The sequence below is a fragment of the Danio aesculapii genome, chromosome 9 (assembly GCF_903798145.1).
Source record: "Danio aesculapii chromosome 9, fDanAes4.1, whole genome shotgun sequence".
In the NCBI taxonomy this organism is placed as follows: domain Eukaryota; kingdom Metazoa; phylum Chordata; class Actinopteri; order Cypriniformes; family Danionidae; genus Danio; species Danio aesculapii.
The window spans coordinates 25,443,370-25,464,893 of NC_079443.1; the positions used below are offsets into that span (position 1 = coordinate 25,443,370).

The window sequence follows — 21,524 nt, forward strand, 5'->3', positions numbered from 1 at the left end:
TTTTTATATGGTTTGTTTTGATTTGATTCTGTATTGCTTAGTGATCTCAAATGTTAGTTTTGCAGAAATGGGATCCGTATTTGAATATAATTACTGGTAACTGAAACTCTTACTCAGTTATGTTAATAAAGTCATAGACAAAAAAAAAAACATCATACATTCCTATATTTTGTTATCCTACAAAAGTCTTGGGGTTAAAAAAAATAAACAGGAATGAACAAATGAAGAACGAGGGGAGAGTACTGCCTCCAGACCCAGAATCATCAGACAACACATTCTTGATCAAATTTTTGATCACCATCAGGAGGCAATCATTTTTGTTTATTTCATCAGAAAAAATATATAAATTGAATTTTAAAGAACATAATACAAAACAAAAATAATACCTCAGGATATGGGAGTCCAAAACAACAAACAAAACAATTCAAAAACTAATTTAAAGACTAACTTTACTAACAAATAAAAATTCCTGAAAGAAAGAAAAAAGCAGCTTACTTCCCTTTCTCCCTGCCTACCCACCAAAACAGGAGAAAAAGGTTTTAAATGAACAAAGGACATCCCACACCCTACTCATGCCATCATAAACTAATTTACATTATTAAAATAAAAAGTAGCACAGAAGTCACAAGGTCCTGTGTCTGGGACTGAAGTAGATCAATTGAGACCTATCGTCTCCCCTCACTCTTGGCTTCTGGTCCGCTGTAGTTAGTCTATATAGTGTGAAAATTAGCTGCGCAGATTGGAAACAAGTGGCAGCAATCTGCAAAAAAAAGAAACCAGAAAACAGAATAAAAAATCACTGCAATATAGAAACCAAAATAAACGAATCACGGGACATAACAATTTGCACATTCATTAACAAATTCAAGCATAAGAAAGTATATAGAAGGTTGTGCTCTCTCTCTCTCTCTCTCTCTCTTTTTTTTTAAATTAGCGTCTTTCTCGGCCTCCTTTGTTCATGTTGTTTTATTTCACTTCAAAGACAATGAAAAGAAACTACATATTATTACATTATATATATATATATATATATATATATATATATATATATATATATATATATATATATATATATATATATATATATATATATATATATATATATATATATACACATAATATTACTGAACCTACACACAGGAGCTTGAGATACATACAGAGTTTAGGACATGCGGAAGATATTTTGGAAAATGCTGGTACTCATTGACCTCCATAAAGCGGAAAAAAACTATGGAACTCTGCCATCAATTAGCATTCTTCAAAACAAATGCATTCAACAGAAGAATGAAACTCAAAAATAGGTTTTGAACATGGACAAAGATTTCATTTTTGGGTGAACTGTCTCTTCGATTAATGTTTTGTCTTGAAGATTACAGGCATATTGGAAGTGACTACAAGCCTATTTTGAAGTGTTTACGATCATGTTGGAGACTATAAGCTTATGGTTCACGCTAATCACAATACAACCAGTTTGCTACTGGAAAACAAATGCTTTTCCTTTCCATGACACTTCCTTTCCTCAAGTTTTATTAGATTGAGATTTATAACTTAGATTTATATTCATATAGAAAACATCAGCATTATATAGAACAACAATAATAATGATCTTTGTCAAAATGTAGCAACATATTATTATAATCAAACCTCATGATGGAGTTGTATGTGTTTGGGTGGGAATTCAGTTTATCCTGTGGGGCAATGTATTGTACACCAGAAAGCAATCATTGTGAAAATGCTCCATGCTTTTTCTCAGGCTTTTACCTCTTCTGCTACGTTGTGTTGTGATGCACTTTTCTTCTCTTTCTAGGTTAATAATAAGAAGAGATCATCTGCTTGAGGATGCTTTCAATCAGATCATGTGTTATTCCCGCAAAGACCTCCAAAGAAGCAGGCTTTACGTCAGCTTTGTCGGAGAAGAGGGGTTGGTATATATATATGTTTTTTTGTCATATATAGCACACAAATACACACATATTAACTATACAGTGTATAAATAGCACACACATAGTGTGTAGTAATCTACATTTTTTTCGCTTTTTATTTTTTTCAGGTTGGACTATAGTGGTCCATCCAGGGAGTTCTTCTTCCTGGTTTCCCGTGAGCTTTTTAACCCATACTATGGACTATTTGAATACTCAGCTAATGACACTTACACTGTGCAGATCAGCCCCATGTCAGCCTTTGTGGACAACCATCATGAGTGGTAATCAGCCCACATATGAAGGGCTGGATGATTTTCATTAACAGTCGGTGTCTGAGTGTATTTCTAGACTGATTTTGAGTTTCTTAGGTTCCGGTTCAGTGGCCGCATTCTGGGCCTCGCTCTAATTCATCAGTACCTGCTGGATGCCTTCTTTACCCGACCCTTTTACAAAGGCCTTCTCCGCATGTGAGTCTTCACATTTACTTTAGCACCCTTTTTGTTTCCCAGTTTACATGTAAAATATGTGCAGCTCTTTCACATGTGTAATGTTTATGTGTTCGCAGTCCATGTGATCTGAGTGATCTAGAGTTTCTGGATGAGGAGTTTCATCAGAGTCTGCAGTGGATGAAGGACAATGACATCGAGGACATGCTGGACCTCACCTTTACAGTCAATGAGGAAGTGTTTGGACAGGTAGGAATGGTTTGTGCGTGTGGGTGTGTATGTTTGGCTGATAGCATTATTATATGTAGAGGGCTGGTCTGTCATTATTTAATGTTAAATACTTGGAAAAGCAAATTTCTACATTTAGAAATGTCCTAAATCCTTCTGAGAAATCCTTTTTTTGTATTACCCAAATGATGTTTAACAGAGCAAGGAAATTTTCACAGTATGTCTGATAATATTTTTTTCTTCTGGAGAAATTCTTATTTGTTTTATTTCAGCTAGAATAAAAGCAGTTTTTAATTTTTTAAAAAACAATTTAAGGTCAAAATTATTAGCCCCTTTAAGCTGTATTTTTTTTGATAGTCTACAGAACAAACCATCGTTATACAATAACTTGCCTAATTACCCTAACCTGCCTAGTTAACCTAATTAACCTAGTTAAGCCTTTAAATGTCACTTTAAGCTGTATAGAAGTGTCTTGAAAAATATCTAGTCAAATATTATCTACTGTCATCATGGCAAAGATAAAATAAATCAGTTTTTAGAAATGAGTTATTAAAACTATTATGTTCAGAAATGTGTTGAAAAAAATCTTCCCCCCGTTAAAGAGAAATTGGGGAAAAAATAAACAGAGGGGCTAATAATTCTGACTTCAACTTCAACTGTGTGTCCATTATTTCCATAAAATAACAAAAAAGGTGCCATGTTATTTATTTATTTTATTGTTTTAGAAGATGAGTTTAGAAATAAATAATCCTGATGTTTAGAAAGATACACACATTTCCAATTGTTATTTTCTGAAAAACTAATAATTTTGCACTTCTAATTTTTATATACATTTTTAAATATATTTTATCAGTTGTTACCAAATATTAACATTTTACCATCACATATCTGATAAATCCCATAGTTCCAGAGAGTCTGAGAATCATAAATAGTCTACTTTTTTCCAAAGCTTAATATATAAAGTCATGGTCAATGTTATTGGCACCCTTGCTAAATATTAGAAAGAATGCTGTGAAAATAAACATGTTTTTAATTTGTGTAAAAAAAAAAAGTAGTATTTCTCTAGTATACAATGATTATATTACCAAAACACTAGCAGCCAACCAAAACACCAAAACACCTAGAGTTAGGGTTAGGAAGGTTATCTGAACAAGATACATGTGTTTTTCTCTGGGTCGTATCCATCTTATTTTTTGGTTGCAGAAGCTGTGTTAATGTAAATGTGCGAGACGTCTAATTCATTTGGAGCACTAAGGAAATAATGAGATTAATTAAGTACAACAGTACAATTATTTACAGTTTATAATTAATTATGTTTATAATTCATGGTTTATAATTATTAGGTTTATAATTAAGAGTGCATGAAAAAATATAGTAAGATTTACCAGTTTCAAGCAGCAAAATAAGGACAGCTATTATACACCAAAATATAACAGGAATAACAGATTAAACCAGACATATTACATTCACAAATGGCCGTACTCATTCTTACATTAAAAAATGGCTTCTTCATAAATATACATATAATAATAATAATATACAGATGTGTTTATTGTGGTTTTATAAAAACAAAAATTGAAAATGAATTTTTCTATGTCAGATAACAGAACGTGAACTAAAACCGGGTGGATCTGGCATTGCTGTGTCAGACAAGAACAAGAAAGAGTACATTGAGCGCATGGTGAAGTGGAGGATTGAGAGAGGTGTGGCTCAGCAGACAGAGAGTCTTGTACGAGGATTTTATGAGGTAAAGTCTGAATCTGTGAATATTAATGACTAATAAAGATAATAATCAAAATTACAATAATAACTCATAACGGGATGTTGATCTGAGAACGTGTGCCTGTGCAGGTGGTGGACGTGCGGCTCGTCTCAGTGTTTGATGCCCGAGAGCTGGAGCTGGTCATTGCTGGAACAGCAGAGATTGACCTGACCGACTGGAGAAACAACACAGAATACAGAGGAGGTATTACTGAAACTAATCCAGGTGTTTTTCACTGAAATATAACCGAATGTCTAAAAATGTTTATTATCACTGTCCTTGAAGGTTATCATGACAACCACATAGTGATTCGATGGTTCTGGGCTGCTGTGGAGAGGTTCAACAATGAACAGAGACTACGACTCCTTCAGGTACACTCACATCTCAATTGGTGTATGGGCTCAGTAAGATTTTTATTATTTTTTAATCAGAAAGAATATGTTTAATTCATCAAAAGTAATAGTAAAGACTTTATTTGTACTGGTTTTGGTGGTTTACAAGGACAAACATTTGTATAATGACAAAATGAGTTGTACTATATTAGGGTAGTTTACGAGGACATGTCAAAGTTCTTAAAATACACACTTAATACATACATTCAAATTTTGTGATGCTTAGGTTCAGGGGTAGTGGAGGGGTAAGGCCATGTAATGAGCAGATAAAATACCTATATCTAAAATGACTATATACTCATGTCCTCATAAATCACAAATACTAATGTGTGTGTGTGTGTGTGTGTGTGTGTGATTTTGATAAAATAATTACAGCTTTTCTGAGGAAAACTAAAAAAAAAAACGAAATTAAATAAAAAATATTAAAACTAAATAAAAATGTGCACTTCATGTTAGATCAAAGATTTAGCTTCACATAGTGATCTTGTACTGCATAGATCAACACAATTCATGCCGTAGCTCTTCTCTGGATAGATCAAATAAGCCATGTCAACATGTGTCTCTGTCTTCCTTTAGTTTGTTACAGGAACTTCCAGCATTCCCTATGAGGGCTTTGCCTCACTGCGGGGCAGTAATGGTCCACGCCGATTCTGTGTGGAGAAATGGGGCAAAGTGACCTCCCTCCCACGGTATGTCTAACATTTAGACTTTACAGTGGGATTTACATGTTATCCAGCGCTGATAATCAATCAGCTAATGTCATGTTTCTTTATATGTTCGTGTAGGGCTCACACCTGCTTTAACCGGCTGGATCTCCCTCCCTACCCCTCGTTCTCCATGCTCTATGAGAAGATGGTCACGGCTGTGGAGGAAACCAGCACCTTTGGTCTGGAATGAGCTCTCATCACAGCAAAAGTGCTATTCATTTTTTCTCCTTAGTTCTCGAAACCTGACTCGGCGTGCAGGCTTAATTATCATTCCTCACTCTTTATTACAGCCTTTGTCACCAGACACTTACATAATCATTTTATCAGAGTCTATGGAACTGAAATGTATGCCATCTAGTGACTCACTGAGCGAGTGCCAACTCTTGTTCTATACCGTATGGAGTCGACAGCCTGCTGTGAAAACTGCATTTCATCCTTCACACAAACAGACGTTCACATTCACAGAAATCAGAGCCGGGGTCTTGATCGCTTGGGTTTGGTCTTGGCATTAGACTGAGTTTGCCTCATGTGTTCTGTAAAGTGAAGCCAAAACATTATGTTCGCCCCCTGTTGACTGGATGTAGAACAGATCATAAACCTCACCCTCTCAATATAAAATCAGGAGGTTTTAACCAAGTGAAAAACAAACAAAAACAACTGCACTTTGCAATTTTAGGAGGTTCTTATTACATTAATATAGGGCTGCGGCAATCCTTGACTGAACTTGCCTTCCCTTGGTCTATGTGTGCCTCACAGATCCTGACAAAAGTGCAATCAAAAGGTTTTCTGGAGCCAGGCTGCTGTACAAGACATTGAAACTTTAAAAAAATCTCATTACCTCACTCACTCACCCACCTTCCTTCAGCTTATTTTCCTGTTTCTCAGGGGTCACCACAGCAGAACGAAAAACAGTTACTCTGGCATATGTTTTACCAGCGGATGCCCTTCTGGCGCAAGTACAACCCTCAGTGCTGGGAAACACTCATTTACACATTATAGCCAATTTAGTTTATGCAATTCAAATCGGAGCAAACCTAAGCAGACATCATGCTGCACATTCAACTATGTTTCAAATAATTTTACCCAAAGATGGTTTCCACCAATTTAAGTAGTTTATATCACATTAATATATGTTCAAGTCTCCATTTGTAGTTATTTGATGCTATAAAATAGGGCACTTGTAATTGGATCAGCAAATGTTTGAGTGGAAATTTTTATTGTGTGGCTTCAGCTCATAAGCACTGCTACACAAGTTCCAAATGACATAATTTGGTCGCACGTTTTGGCTTCACTTTTCGACACTGGAAGAAAGCAGAGATGCATGGTCTATGGTCTAGTTATAGAGATATGGTCTCTATGGCCCTGTTTATCCCTGGTGTTAAGATGCAGTTTTGTTGATCTGATCAAAAGTGAACAACGTTTAATATAGGTGTAAGAAAGATTTTTTTATTTAAAAATGCTTGTCCTTCTTCAATCACTTCTACACAAAGATCTACAGGTATATGTGCACCTGTTCACAGACCCCTAAAACATTCAGGATATTGTAAGTGCTTGAAATAGGACAAACCATATGGATTAAATCACCAAATGTGTGCCTCCTGTCTGCTGGTGATAAGATCAATCAAATTGCTTCTTAAAGCCAGATGCAAACACGGTTTGAAGGAACAAACATCTTAACAAATAATAACTCTCTGTCATGAAGATATAATGTCATTGTCAGTCAAGAAAGCTTTGTGGTTTTCTTGCTTTAACTGGGTGTGATTCTGTGTCTGAATAATGTTGATCTTGCCTGCAGCTCTGAAAGCGTTAGTTTACTAATTTTCCAATCTTAAAAGAGAATGAACACATAAAAGAGCATGCACACTCTCTTAGAGAGATTCTTGCACCAAACGTAGTGGTTGTAGAATAGCAACCTGAACATCCTAGGTTCAAATGAACTAGATGGTTCCTCTATCACCTCTTGTGCCCTTGAGCAAGACATTTATCACCAGACTGTTCCGGAGGACTGTAAATGTAGTAATTCACTTTGGTTGGACAACACTGATTAACTAACAAACACCAGTACTTTGTAACATTCACACATTTTTAATTCACCTCTCAAACCTTTATGCAACCTACAAATGTTACTTAAAGGGATCGTTCACCCCAGAAATGAACATTTGCTGTTAATTTACTCATCCTTGGGTCATTCAATGTGCAAGTGACTTTTTTCCAGCGGAATTTCAAACTTGTTTTAGCTGAAACGACGGTCCTCTGGGAGTCATAACAAGTCATTGGCTGTTGGCACTTCGAGAATCCCAAAAATTAAATGAATAAAAAACATTCTGCAGAAATGATGTTTGTGGCTCTTGAAAATACACTGAAGTCTTATGTAACAAAACAAAGTGTGCAAGAAACTGAACTAAGTGTGGTTTATTTATAAACTAATTTCGAGAGGATCACGTGCTTATGATTGAACACAGCTGGTACCGCATCAGCTCTGTATATTGCACCAATCAGATGAATACTGACGCACTATAAATAACCAGAGTTTTTCTTTCCAGTCATCTTCGTCTTGAAGAATCCCCCCTTCCACTCCTCCCCTGCTTCGATTGGGTGGCACGGCGACCCAGTGGTTAGAACTGTTGCCTCACAGCAAGAACGCCTCTGGTTCGGCCCCTCTCCGAGCCGTTTGGTGTTTCTGTGCGGAGTTTGCATGTTCTCCCCGTGTTTGTGTGGGTTTTCCCCAAGTTTCCCGGTTTTCTCCCATGGTCTCAAAGACATACACCATAAGTAAATTGACTACTTCAAAATAGCATCTTAAGACAACTTTTAGCCAGATATATCTCAGCACGTCCACAAGCAGGGGAGTTCTCGAGGCCTACCTGAGCTCAAACTCTCCTCTCGCCCTTCAAATCGGAGGGAGCCCCGCGCTCTAGGATATTTTGAGCTCAGGGCTCTTTCCCAGGACAGCGTGCCAAATATGCTTGATATATGAAATGTCAAATGTTAGCTCTCTCAGACACTTGAACACAATATGACTTTTGTATGTAGGCTGCAGCATTCAGGATAAGCACAAGTTAGTACCACTTTGATAAAGAACACAACAGACAAATGCAAACAGCTCATGTGTGAGTTTATGTCTGCGATCATTATGTGAATCGTAAACACACTCAGAACTGTTTGCCAGGGCTGTGGATTAAAGATTATACTGCTGTAAATAATGTTCAATTTCTTGCACAGACTGCTTGTTTTGCTTCATAAGACTTCAAAGTGTCATCACTAGACACAGGCATTCATTTTTAAGCTGCAGTCTGTGAAACACTATGTATCGGTTTCAGCAAAGGAAAAAATAAAGTCGCCTACATTTTGGACGGCCTGAGGGTGAGCAAATTTATAGCAAAGTTTTATTTTTAGATGAACAATCTCTTCATAAAACTATGAATGTATAAACACTGATCACCATGTGCAATGTGTGCAACAGATATTTGTTTTTCAGGAAAGTAGATTTGTTGTAAGGGTTAATTATAAGGAGACCTTTTATTCTAAACTGTGGCTTTAGACACAAACAGTGGCCTTGAAATCATCTTTATTAAAATGCGGAGTTGGGTATAATATCATGGTTATGTGTGCAGTCAGATGGAGAAACTTAAAATCAGGGCTGAAGTGGGTGAAACCAGTAAAACTGATTGAAAAATCAGTAAGTGAAAAGGATAAGATATGACAAGAACTGTAACACCCTTGCACAAGTGGTATGAAGTGTTTTGGAAATGGTGTAATAATGGAACAGTCACCATGTGTCAGAGCTAAACTCTCAAATAACAGATGTAAAGTTTCTCATTTTTGGGTGACAAGTCGCACCCCTTGTTTACAGACATGTATTTTCCTTCCACGAGACATGAAACACGCAATACACAAAATCACGCTTTCACACCACACAAATGCTGATCTGGCCAAAGCACGGAAATCCTAGGATTTTGGATTTGTCTTAAAACAGCTCCTTTCTCTATGTAACTGATCTATGGATAAAATACTGCATGCAGGGTCAAAGAAGCAGTATCTGAGTTTGACCCTTAGATGGCGTTGTGTCATAGCTTGATATTGCATGCTGGAATTAGTGAACAACACGAGTCCAGGTTAGCTTAATTTGCATGAGGAGTTGCTGTTAATCAGGGGTGGGATGTGGGATTAGTAACAAAAATAAAAGAATTAATAAATAACAAAGTCTCACTTCCATACTTTTCATAATTCATCTGCTCTGTTATTGAAATGTATCGATCACTGGTCATGTAAAATGATGCTGAAGAAAGAGTCATCCCTTGAAAACAGTTGGTGAAAATGTGTACCTGCATGTGTTCCATCATGTGTCCATCTGTGTAAATAGCTGTAATATATGTATGTCAGTCTTGTCCTGTGTTTAAATTATATTTTGCACTGAATGTACCAGTCATTCGAGTACTATTCTGGTCTCTTTTATTGTGTTGGTCTCTGTGCTTTAAAGCTAGTGTCATTTAGGAAACTCCGGTAATTTTCCCGTCGTAAGACTGAAATCATTTTATCTTTCTGTCAGGATAATCAAACTGCACCTGTCATCGTCCAAAGTCCTGTTTCTACTTCAGATGTCAATAGGAAACAATACCAAAACCTTAAAGCTGCAGATCTGAAAAGACTCACCTCCTTTACATTTCACGCAAAACTGATTAGCAAACAGTAAACACAAATGAGAACACAAAATAATCTGTTAAAATGAAAAATAAATCGATACTAAACCAGCTGAATGACTGCTGTTGTGACGAATTCTCTATATTAAAATAACAATTATAAGTCGCATTCTATCTATCTATCTATCTATCTATCTATCTATCTATCTATCTATCTATCTATCTATCTATCTATCTATCTATCTATCTATCTATCTATCTGTCTGTCTGTCTGTCTGTCTGTCTGTCTGTCTGTCTGTCTGTCTACGTCTATCGCGGTACAATGGGCGATTTCTAAACGATCACGACGATGACGAGGGGGCTGACGTAATGCCTCGCTGCTCGCACTGGCATCAGAGCAGAATTTGAAACTGAAGAGCCGGCGGACAAGAGGCAAACCGAATCCAGGAATCCAAGACCGACTTTACCTCAGCATGAATTAGCCGCCGAACGTGTTTACTCGTCGCTCAACTTCATCCAGAGTTCATTGGACAGTTAGTCAGCTGAACTACAGCTGTTTTTCCCTTGAGAAGAGGAAGAGGGTGTCCGCTCTAAACTTTATGTCGTGATTTTGTCCTGCGTGTAAGGAAGAGCTGTCTCTCTGTCTGTTGGAATTTTGAACAATATGAGGCGAATCAGCCCATACTTTCGTTTTAGTAAAGAACACAGTTTAATCAAGAACTTTTAGCGGTATCGTCGAGGGCTAGCCTTACGTGAGCTAATCTGCGCTAGCTAGAGGCTCCTAGCATCAGTTAACTTACGGTGTCCAAACCCAACTAAACTCACGGCAGGGAAGCGATTAGATTTGTTGTCAACATTTGCTAAACAACTACGAACTAAACACTTTCTGAAGTTATTATTTTTTCTTTAACGACGTGAGCACCGCCAGGAGGCCGGTGGCAGTGGGTGCTTTTTTACTTCTTCCTGGTGGTGACGGAACATGAGCAGTGCTGGTTAAGTGATAACAACAGTCTGCACACTTGACTGGACATTGGTGGCGATGGCCCGGAGGAGGCTGGACAGTCGCAGTGGATCCTCGGCTCTGCTGTCAGAGATTCACTCTCACATCCACACGGATCCTCTGGACACCCTGTTTGACATGGGCAAAGAACTGGGCAGGTGTGTAAAATACTCCCATGGCTGAAGCCTGTATTCGTTTGATGTCATGTTATTGTGTATGATGATATTGCAGGACTGATGATCACTAATATGTACGTTGTGCTCAATACAGTTCTCTTCATATATCATAAAGTTCTCTGATACAGAAGTATCAAATATACCAACAAACTTCATGTCTGCTTTTGAAATGTTTTTAGGGAATTCATTTATATATTTTTAGCTGCATCAGTTCCTTGGTTTGCAAAGATTTAGTATTACCTTCAGTCCACAGGGTTACACCATGATTCTTCAGAAATCATTTTAATATGTTGATTAACTGAATGATCGGAATAACATCTTGTCAACTTTCATTTCTGATTAATTTAAGCCATCCTTGGTGATAAAAACATATTAATATGTATTACTTTTCATAATGTAATCTCATTGTGTATGAGCCAATTATACATAATTGGTAAACGTAATTATTGATTGTGTATCTATATTTTTTAAATAATTGAAATCATCTTGCTCACACAGGTAATATAGGATTTCCATCCTGCACTGTGATCTTTAAGTATAAAGTCTTTTAAATATGAAATCGAATTAAATTTGTTTTAAATATGCCGTAACAAGATTTTCCTATACATAAATGCTTTTTACACTGAATAACTCTGGGTGTCTGTTGTAAATCATGTAAAAAATTATGATAGTGATTATTTTTTGCTCCAAGATAAAAAATAAATAAAATTTAAACAAGTTTTTTTGCGGGGTCTTAAAGTCTTAAATCCCAAAATTCTAATTTTAGGCCTTAAAAAGTCTTAAATTTACTGAAATATTGAGTTGATAGTTTTAAATCTTTTTAAATAGACCTTAATTTTCCTGTGTTCATATATTGCTACCCAATCTGACCAAAACCCATACAATCACCAACAATCCATCTCGGTAAAACAAAACTTTTTATTTAAAAAGGTAATGTTTAACTCTATTTATCACAATGGTTTAATTATTTTCCTTTAAATAACATTTGTGTTTACATGCACCCTGCATTTATAGCTGAGGACATCGACCTGGACAGATTATTGTGCATAGATTTAGTTTATTATAGTTAAAAAATATATATTTAAGCATTAAAGATCTTTTTTTAATTTTAAAGAAAGTTTATGTTGGAAAAAAGTGAATGTATACAAATAGAGCTTGCTTGTTTTTACACAATGTTTAAAATATTTTGCTAAGAAATATCTAAAATATTTATTTTTTTATTTATTATTGTATTATTAAATGTAATGTAATATATATATATATATATATATATATATATATATATATATATATATATATATATATATATATAATTTTTTAAAAATTAAGTTTATTTATTTATTTTAAAGGGCAAATAAAAATATTTTCTATCAGGGCCATTTGAAAATTCCTTATCGTTTAGCCCTTTATGAGTCTAAAACTTCATTCATAATGGTCTTAAAATGTCTAAAAAAAGTCTTAAATTTAACTTGAAACCTGCAGAAACCCTGTAAACAGACACCTATTTTAAGCTTTATTATAGGCTCTAATACAGTTTTAAACTGTAAAAACTATTTTCGTCCTTGACTTGTAAATGGCTGTCCTTGGTGATAATTACCATTGAGGGAAGTATTGTGGTCTCAAATCATGCAAACATATGATCCAAATAGATGTGTCCCTGGTTAATTTTGACTGAAAGTGTGAGCATGACTGAAGTTGTCTGCTGTGGAAGTCTGTCCAGCTTAGCTATTCAGGATTGGAAAGGCCTTGCTCACTGAACTGTGACTAATATGTGTGTGTCATTGCTCTACAGCAAGGCTTTGGTGCTTGCAGGAAGGAAACCCATGTGGGAACCAGACCCAGTTTTGTGCTTGGCTGTTGATTGTACTGTGAATACTGAGAAAAGGGAAGTGACATTGGTCTCTTCCTCTTTCTCTCTCGCACCATTTGCATACAGCCATATTCGGGTTGTTTTTGTGGTACTAGCCGTGTTGTTTAACAGGAAATCATTTCACAAGTTCGCTTACAGTTTTATCTTGTCGGTGTGAAGATGTATTTTTTGTTTCTGTGGAGGTTTCTGTGCAAAGAAATGTGAAGATATGAGTTTAATTCTGCTGTTCTGGAAAATTAACTTGCATATTTCCTCTAATAGAGCACTTTTGATTTGATTTATTCTGACCTGAAGAAAAAAACATTAAAACATGATAATAAAATGATTATAATGATAAAACAATTGAATAACAAACTCTTCAAAAGTCTAGGAAATACCAATTATGAATATTCATTCTATTATTTCCATATTAATATACATATTTAAATAAATAAATAACTCCTATTAGGGTTGCACTGTTTACCAGTACTATGGTAGCATCACGATAATATGGCTCAAATAATGGCCGTGCCACTGTAGTTTGTAAACGGTAGTATCGTCATTTAACGGATTATCAACAATGGATAATGTGCATGTGGAAGAGTCACTAAAATGCTCACAACAATAGACCATTTTCTTTTGATATTCTGTGGAGCCCTTTAAGGTTGCACGTGTTCTGACATTTCAAATGCACACCTGAATCAGTTCCTGTCAATATGACTTAGTAGCAACAACAATCTCTTCAAAAGACGACTCTCAAAATGACATTTTTAATTACTTTGTTACCTGATAAACAATAGATGAAAAACCCAAAATGGCAACAGGAAACATTGAAACAATTTTTGACTTCATATAGTCTAATTTGGTTAGAAAATGCTCTTTTTGTGACATATTGTTTGGTGTAATTTGTATCTTTAATTTAATGATTTTTTTGTTGGCCAGTTACATACAAAATAGACAAAAAGAATGAAGAAATTTTAGGTGAAATGATGTGCAAATAATACTTTTTTCAATAATAAGAGAATTATGAATTCAATTCAGGTAAAGCTATTATAACATGTAAAATATAGTATTTCTGACCATTTTCTTTAGAATTTGAGTTATGAATTACAGAATCACAATACTGTTTGGGACCATGATACTTCAGCTGGTGTAGTATCGTAAGATGATTTAATGGGATCACGACAACCCTAACTCGTATAAATATTTATATTTATGGGGATTGATTTATAATATCATTGAAAACATTTATATTTTACAAACACTTCAAAAATGTCTTGTGGTTTCTACAACAAATATTAAGCAGCCCAACTTTAGAGTCATCATTTGAATGATTTCTGAAGGATCAAATTACACTGATAACTGGAGTAAGGGCTGCTGGATATAACAGCTTTGCCATCACAGGAATAAATTGCAAGTTAAAAATCATGGGATGATAACCGGTTTCAAGGTTTACCATGGTTTGGACAAATCAAGATTTTTAAACCACAAAATATCATGTTATACCGTTCTTAAGGTATAGGTTCTGTACGTTTTATTTATTTATTTATTTATTAATTTATTTATTTTTTACATGTTTTTCACAACTATTTGATTGAAATTTTTAAAGGTTAAAGGTTTAAAAGGTTTTTTAAAGGTTTTTTAGGTTAAAAAAAAAAATACTAACCCCTAAAATACTAACCTCTACATTAAAAGCTAGTGGTCCAAAATATTTAACATTTTTCTTAAAATAAAATATATTGCTTTTCGTGGGGGAAAGAAAATGTTTTTTTTTTTACCCAGACTTATATATTTTAGAGCAGTAATCACAGTATCGTGATACTGTGAAACCATGATGTTTTTATCCAAGGTTATCATACCGTCAGAATCTTGTACCAGCCCATGCCTAAATTAAAATATACCAAACAATTTATTACTATTTTAAATTTGGCTGTCTGCTTTGACTTGGTAAGATATAAAGGATGCAGAATAGAGTACAGTATGATTCTGCTTTAGGGCTGCACAATATATCATTTCAGCTTCATGCCAGGATTTGCAGTGTTGAGTTGGAATTATAGTTGACCAGGAGCCACAGTTCAAAACGTGTGTGTGATTTGTGGAGTCACTGCTGAGTTTTACCATAACAGAGTAAAAGTTTATCATCTGCTTGTGTTTTTAAGGCATGTGACCGTGTAAGCATTTCAAAAGGGTTTAAAGCATTTTGACACAAGAAACTGTACCTTTACTGACTTTAATAAGGAAAGATTTGAGTGAATTCTTTATACGGTGGAGTCTTATTTTACATTTGGTTATTCAACATCTGTACCGCAATATTGTTTGATTCCCCAGAAAACCATGAAGCTCATCTTTTTTATGAACTCTTTGCTCTATTATATTAATCCAAGCTTGCAATTTGTATTTTTTATACATGTTTCATTCCCTTGCTAAATCAATCTAAATGTATGAATTCATTTCAAATTCAAGCCATCTGGAGAAAAACAAAAATATTGCAATGATGTCAGATTTTTCCAATATTGTGCAATCCTACTCTGCATTTAGTATGATGAACAATTGTTTATAAAGATGATGGACACAGCAGAAGAGCCACAGTTTGGTCCTAGGAATTATGGGATTGATTCTGAGTACATGCTTGTAGGCTAATGTCTCACCTGTTCATTCTGTGACCATAATTGCAGTTTCTCTTGCAAAGCCTGGCCCACATCAGTCATCTAACCTGATATTAAACTGTGAGAACATCTAATGGAGGGTTTGACTCAGTTAATAACTATGTGTGTCAGTAAGAGCTGTGGTGAGAGAGAGAACTGAATGTGTGCACATGATGCCATGTTTCAGTCCATCACAAGTTAAAATAAATAATAAAACTTTAGGTACTTTACTTCGTTTATTGCTCAATGTCCTACGTGTCTTAATTTCTGTTTTGATTTAAGTCCTCCTCAACCTCCATGTCTCTGTTCTTCTCCCTCAGGGGGAAGTTTGCAGTGGTAAAGCGTTGTGTGGAAAAGACCACAGGTAAAGTCTTTGCTGCAAAGTTCATCAAGAAGCGTCGACGAGGTCGCGACTGCAGAGCAGATGTCATTCACGAGATTGCTGTTTTAGAGGCAGCGAAGAACAACCCTCGGGTGGTGAACCTGAATGCTGTATATGAGACTGATCATGACCTGGTGCTGATGCTGGAATAGTGAGTGCTTATTAATGATAAGATACACTATTGTTGATTGGATGATTGTTGAGGTCGTTAGGAACAACTCTGACTGTGTTTGTTTACCAGTGCGGCGGGTGGCGAGATATTTAACCACTGTGTGTCAGATGAGTTGCTGCCTGAAGGTCAGATCACTCGTCTCATCAGACAGATGCTTGAGGGTATTCACCTGCTGCACCAGAGCAGTGTGGTCCACCTGGACCTTAAGGTCAGATACATGGCTGCTTTTACCACCATCATTGAACACATTCTGAGCTTGAAGAGATAGTTCAGCCTAAAGTAAAAAATAAATGACTCCCCTTAAGTGGTTCCAAACCTTTATGAGTTTCCTTTTTCTGTTGAACATGAAAGCCATTGACTTCCATAGTAGGAAAAACAAATGCTATTCAAGTCATAAGTTGCAGGTTTCCAACATTTTTCAAAAACATTTGTGTTAATGATGACAGAATTTTCAGTTTTGGGTGAACTATCCCTTTTCGGGTGCTTTCACACCTGCCTCATTAAATTTGGTTAAAACGTTCCAGAGTTAGTTTGTCTTTTTGGTGCGGTTCATTTGGGCAGGTGTGAAGGCAGCAGTCATATTCTGGTGCGCTCCAAAAGTGGACCAAACAAGTGTAGTAAGACTTGCTCAAAGAGGTGGTATCGGACCTTTAGAGGTTTGTTTGTTGAGAATGTAAACCGACCCAAATGCACAAAAAAACTATACTTTTTTTGGACTAAACCAGCTGCTGTTGTTGGCTTCCATCTAATTTAAATTTACTGAAGCTATGTTTTTTTTTTATGTAGCCCCAGAATATTCTCTTGACAAGTCTGAGCCCATTGGGGGATATAAAGATAGTGGATTTTGGATTGGCCCGCAGGTTGGGTTCTGCTGGGGAGCTCAGAGAGATTCTGGGAACCCCTGAGTACGTAGGTAAGTTTATTCAGCTTCTTCAAATCCACAATGATCTCTGTATGCATGGTCAACAGCTCATGCTAAGGCAAAGTGATGATTTTTGGTCATACTTTCAGCTCCTGAAATTCTGAACTATGAACCAATCACCACAGCAACAGACCTCTGGTGAGTCTCAGTCGTTATCATCAGGTGTTTCAATAAACCCGTTTCCCAGCTGGAAATGTCATGGATATGAATGAAATGATGAAAGCTTGTGGAAGTTTCTTTGCTTGATAGAAAATGTTTTACTTGGTTCAGGGAAATTGGTTAGTCAGAATTTCCGAGACCTCCAAAAGTTGTTTATTATATGCTCTAAAAGGATAGTTCAAGCAAAAATGTTGTTCAAATGTTCTTTGCTCTTCTTTATTGACTTCTTTATTCCCCACAGTGAGGATATTTAAAGAGGTTTTGCCCATACTGGTCTATAGTAAGGAAGTGAATAGTAAACGGTATGCTCTGGGAGAATAGGATTAATAAACCAAATCCAAAGTTGTATGTATTATTTAATGAAATCCTGACCTTTACCATTGGTCTTTGCATCAAGCTGCACATTCATGAGACTCTATTACTTTGGCCTTTTATGCCATCTTGCCCAGGAAAAAAGCACACAACTGGTGAGAAATGAAGGTAGACAAAAATATGGCACAAAATATGAATACATTTATTTCATTCATCTCTAAGCTCTTATCTGATAGGATATTGTTTTCTGGGGATGCTGAGTTGAGCTAAGCGACTACCCAGAGATCTTTGTAATTCAGGATATGTGTTTCATCTTAATTTATCAATATTCTACCATTGTGTGTATTTCTTAAGTGAGTTTGAGTGATTTAGGTTTGCTTTATGAGCAGAACACTGAGCAGCCAGTCACAAGAACATTTTTGGATGCATTATTTTGGTTTACGTTTTGTTATGCTTAATCTTTTATGTGAATTAAATATTCTTCAACGGCAAGCTCAGACTAACTTCATATATTAAGAAATCTTGTAACATTTCTTACTAAGGTATTCATTTCTAAGTCAAAACACCTGCTAACAAATGGCATGCCATGTTTTGTGTCGTCGTTTTTGTGTTAAGGATTTTTTTTTTCTAAACTGATCTCGTATCTCTTGCCATCAGGAGTGTGGGTGTGATCACTTATATGCTGGTGACAGGAGAGTCTCCCTTTGCTGGCGATGACAAACAAGAGACCTTCCTAAATGTTTCCCAGGTGAACGTGGAATATAGCAGAGAGACCTTTTCAAGGGTCTCTGAACTGGCTGTGGACTTCATCCGGAAACTGCTGGTCAAAGCGCCAGAGTGAGTTTGTCCTTGAATCTGAACCACTCTCATTTCAGACAGTTAGAGGAAGTGAAGCTTTTCTGCCTTTTGCTGTGCAAAATGACATGCGCTACTGCTTCTAGATACATATTCAAATGATATAGGGGCTATGGAAAGCTCTTTACCACCTCCAGAGCAGTGATTAATCTGGGTCTTACAGTTTTATTATGCATCACGCAGTTTTAGATAGGAAGTGGTAGGCTTATAAATGGACAAATGTCCAAAGATCATGCTTTTATGGCACGATTGACTTTACATTCCCATATAACTGTTGGTTATCATCAAGTACAAAGTCCAGGTTTCATTTTCTATTCATTTGTTTTGACACACACTCAAGAGAACACTTCAGCATCAAAATAAGTGAGAACAGATGAAGTCTGTTTAGTAAAAATGGACGCAAACAGGTTTGGTGTGAATAAAGATGGCACATTAAGCTAATTGATGAACTTCGGATTGTTCACAATATTTATTTTCAGATTACTTTTCACTTATCAGAGGCCTTGATATGAATTCTCCCCTCCTTTATCAGAGACCGTCCCAGTGCAGCCGATTGCATGACCCATCCCTGGCTGTGGCTTCAGTATTCAGGTTCTGATCCGGTCCCCATGACCCCACGCACTCCTCGGGAAAGGAGTTTTGGAGGGAAGTGGTCTGCTCCACCTGAGGACCCTGAAGACAAGGAGAACATTCTGGACTCGCCGCACGCCAAGAGGTTTCGTTTCGATGAGGACATGTCAGCCACGGGTGACGGTGACAACTTATGCTGATCCTAAAGGGAAACCCGCTTGCACTATATAGCATTGTCACATTTGTGGCCCTTGTTTTGCTGGCTCAAGTATTGGCCCACACAGCACCAGCAAACATGCTTCTGTCCTAAAGCTTTCACCATCCTTTGGTTGACCAAAGATGATTATTTCAAAAAAGGGCAAAATCTGGTGTAAATTATAATAGTGAGAATCTAAATATCTATGTTGCTGTCCTGTTTCAAGATGAGCTTTTTTCATGTCATGTTTGCATTTTAAATTATTAATTTGAACATATTGTCTATTTTAATTGATATTCACTATTGATTTTATTTCCTGAGGGCTCTTAGCCCTGATTCGATTACTGCACTTAAGCACAAGTAGGAGTGCTCAGGAGTGCCAGAGGTTTTAAAGGGTCACTTCACCCCAGAATTACAATTCTGGCTTCTTTTACTCACCTTGTTGTTTCAAATCCATAGCAAGTTTTCATTTTTAACTCTGACAGACTCTATTGCTTAAATCTCTTCACCCAAAACTCCAAAAACGATTAATTTATGAATTTTTTTTTTTACTTCCTGTGAATTGAATGTTTTTTATTTCTCCAGAGACATGATCACTTTATTATGAAGAGATTTTTTTAATCACATACAAATATTGGACTTGAACAGATCAAAACAAACTTCATTGGTTGCTGTTGAAATTCTGGCATGACGAGCAAGAACGATCCTTATTGGTTCTCCCACATCAGTCAAGCATTTTGCTTATCTCAAATCAAATTGGTTCACCCATGATCTGTCATCTCTTTAGAAGACTTTGACCAAGCTGTTTCTTTAGCATCTTTACTGAATGATTTTGAAATCGGCTGAATAGACTTTCAGTGGAGGAACCGAAATCTCTGCAGTCCTTCAGAGCATCTTTATTAATGTTTATAGTTTGAAACAACAAGGTGAGTAAATAGCAGAATTACAATTTTGGGGTGATCCAACCCTTTAATTCTGCTTTAAAGGAGGATGTGAGTGTTGGTTTAATGTGTGTCAGTGTAAGAGGGAGTTCTGGATTTCTGATTAGGCACCTAGAGAGACTACAGGAATGCCCTCTCAGCATGGGTGTGCTTTTGTCTCACAACATCATCTTTCTTGTGGCATTGACGCATAAGTGGGCTCCGTAACAGTGTGACTCAGCACACACACCCTGGATTACACAAATATGTGTTCGTATTGGTCACAAACTTCCTAAAGAACGTCTAAAGAAATGCAGGAAGGCACTTAAACCATCTTTGTCTGCGTGATTAAAATATCAGAAAATATTTGTAATGGTGTTAGATTTATTAAATTAAATGAATCTGTTGCCTTTAAAAAAAAAAAAAAATCTTTTTAATATTTCCTTTTTTACTGTCAATGTATTGTATAATAAACCGTTATTAAGCAACGTTAGCATTGACACACAGCAGGCGCCTAATGTCTCCGAGTCTGTGATGATCTATGATATTCCTCCATTTAAAATGACTATTTATCTATGCACCAATCTGAGGTAGCTCAGGGTTTCTGTTATCTTGTACAGTTGTTTTTAAGCTAATGTTATTGACTGATGGAGGTTTCAATACTCGTTCATTCCGAGCCTTGTTCTCAGGGTTAGCTGTATCTGCACAGTTTACCGGTTTCTATTTCTCCAGTGCCTTTGTGCGCATTTGTTTTTCCTCTATGCTTGAGCCGCACAGCCTCACTTGATCTTGTGTAATGCCAGCGCTAAACCTTATGTGGGTGTATAATTAATATTAAAGGGGTAGATCACCCTGAAGTTGTTCCATTCCTGTGTGAATTGACTGTTTTTAATGAACAAAACATTGAGAAAAATGTGAGTAATTGAAAGTCTGGTGTTCTTTTTTAAGGCCTGGTTTATTTCAAGTAAATGATTTGTTTGCTTTTGGTCACAGGGACGCATATTCAGTGGGATATGGAAATGTTTTAAAGATATATTTATGGTCTTGGAATACGTAGGGCTTGAAAAGATGGGTAGTGAATGTCAGCTGGTATTGTTGAAATGAAATGATGCTCAGATTGTTTGGTTATGATGAAAGTATAGGGTGTGAATTCTGGAATGAATGCAGAAATCTGCATGTCTGAAAGTGTAAGAGCAAAGAATCAATGTTAGCCAAGGGAGTTCTTGTGATATTGTTGAGGGCTGTTAGAACTGGAAATGTTAGTATTGC

General features: G+C 36.2%; 2 protein-coding genes across 3 annotated transcripts in view; both read left to right on the forward strand.

Annotated features, from left to right (window-relative positions):
- Window positions 1–8,422, forward strand: part of hecw2a (HECT, C2 and WW domain containing E3 ubiquitin protein ligase 2a) — a 35,038-nt gene extending 26,616 nt beyond the window's left edge. For both annotated transcript variants that reach the window (XM_056465294.1, XM_056465295.1), the window contains exons 22-30: window positions 1,808–1,921; window positions 2,051–2,203; window positions 2,291–2,389; window positions 2,488–2,617; window positions 4,197–4,343; window positions 4,448–4,562; window positions 4,644–4,729; window positions 5,327–5,439; window positions 5,536–8,422. In XM_056465294.1, the coding sequence (XP_056321269.1) occupies window positions 1,808–1,921; window positions 2,051–2,203; window positions 2,291–2,389; window positions 2,488–2,617; window positions 4,197–4,343; window positions 4,448–4,562; window positions 4,644–4,729; window positions 5,327–5,439; window positions 5,536–5,647 (1,069 nt within the window). In that variant the 3' untranslated portion in view covers window positions 5,648–8,422. The remainder of the gene's footprint in view (window positions 1–1,807; window positions 1,922–2,050; window positions 2,204–2,290; window positions 2,390–2,487; window positions 2,618–4,196; window positions 4,344–4,447; window positions 4,563–4,643; window positions 4,730–5,326; window positions 5,440–5,535) is intronic.
- A 2,059-nt stretch (window positions 8,423–10,481) lies between these two features.
- stk17b (serine/threonine kinase 17b (apoptosis-inducing)) lies at window positions 10,482–21,370 on the forward strand. The gene is made up of 7 exons (XM_056465296.1): window positions 10,482–11,255; window positions 16,088–16,300; window positions 16,391–16,529; window positions 17,108–17,234; window positions 17,333–17,381; window positions 18,372–18,551; window positions 19,102–21,370. The coding sequence occupies exons 1-7, from the start codon at window positions 11,137–11,139 to the stop codon at window positions 19,337–19,339; spliced, it is 1,065 nt and encodes a 354-aa protein (XP_056321271.1). The 5' UTR covers window positions 10,482–11,136; the 3' UTR covers window positions 19,340–21,370.
- Window positions 21,371–21,524: the final 154 nt, after the last annotated feature.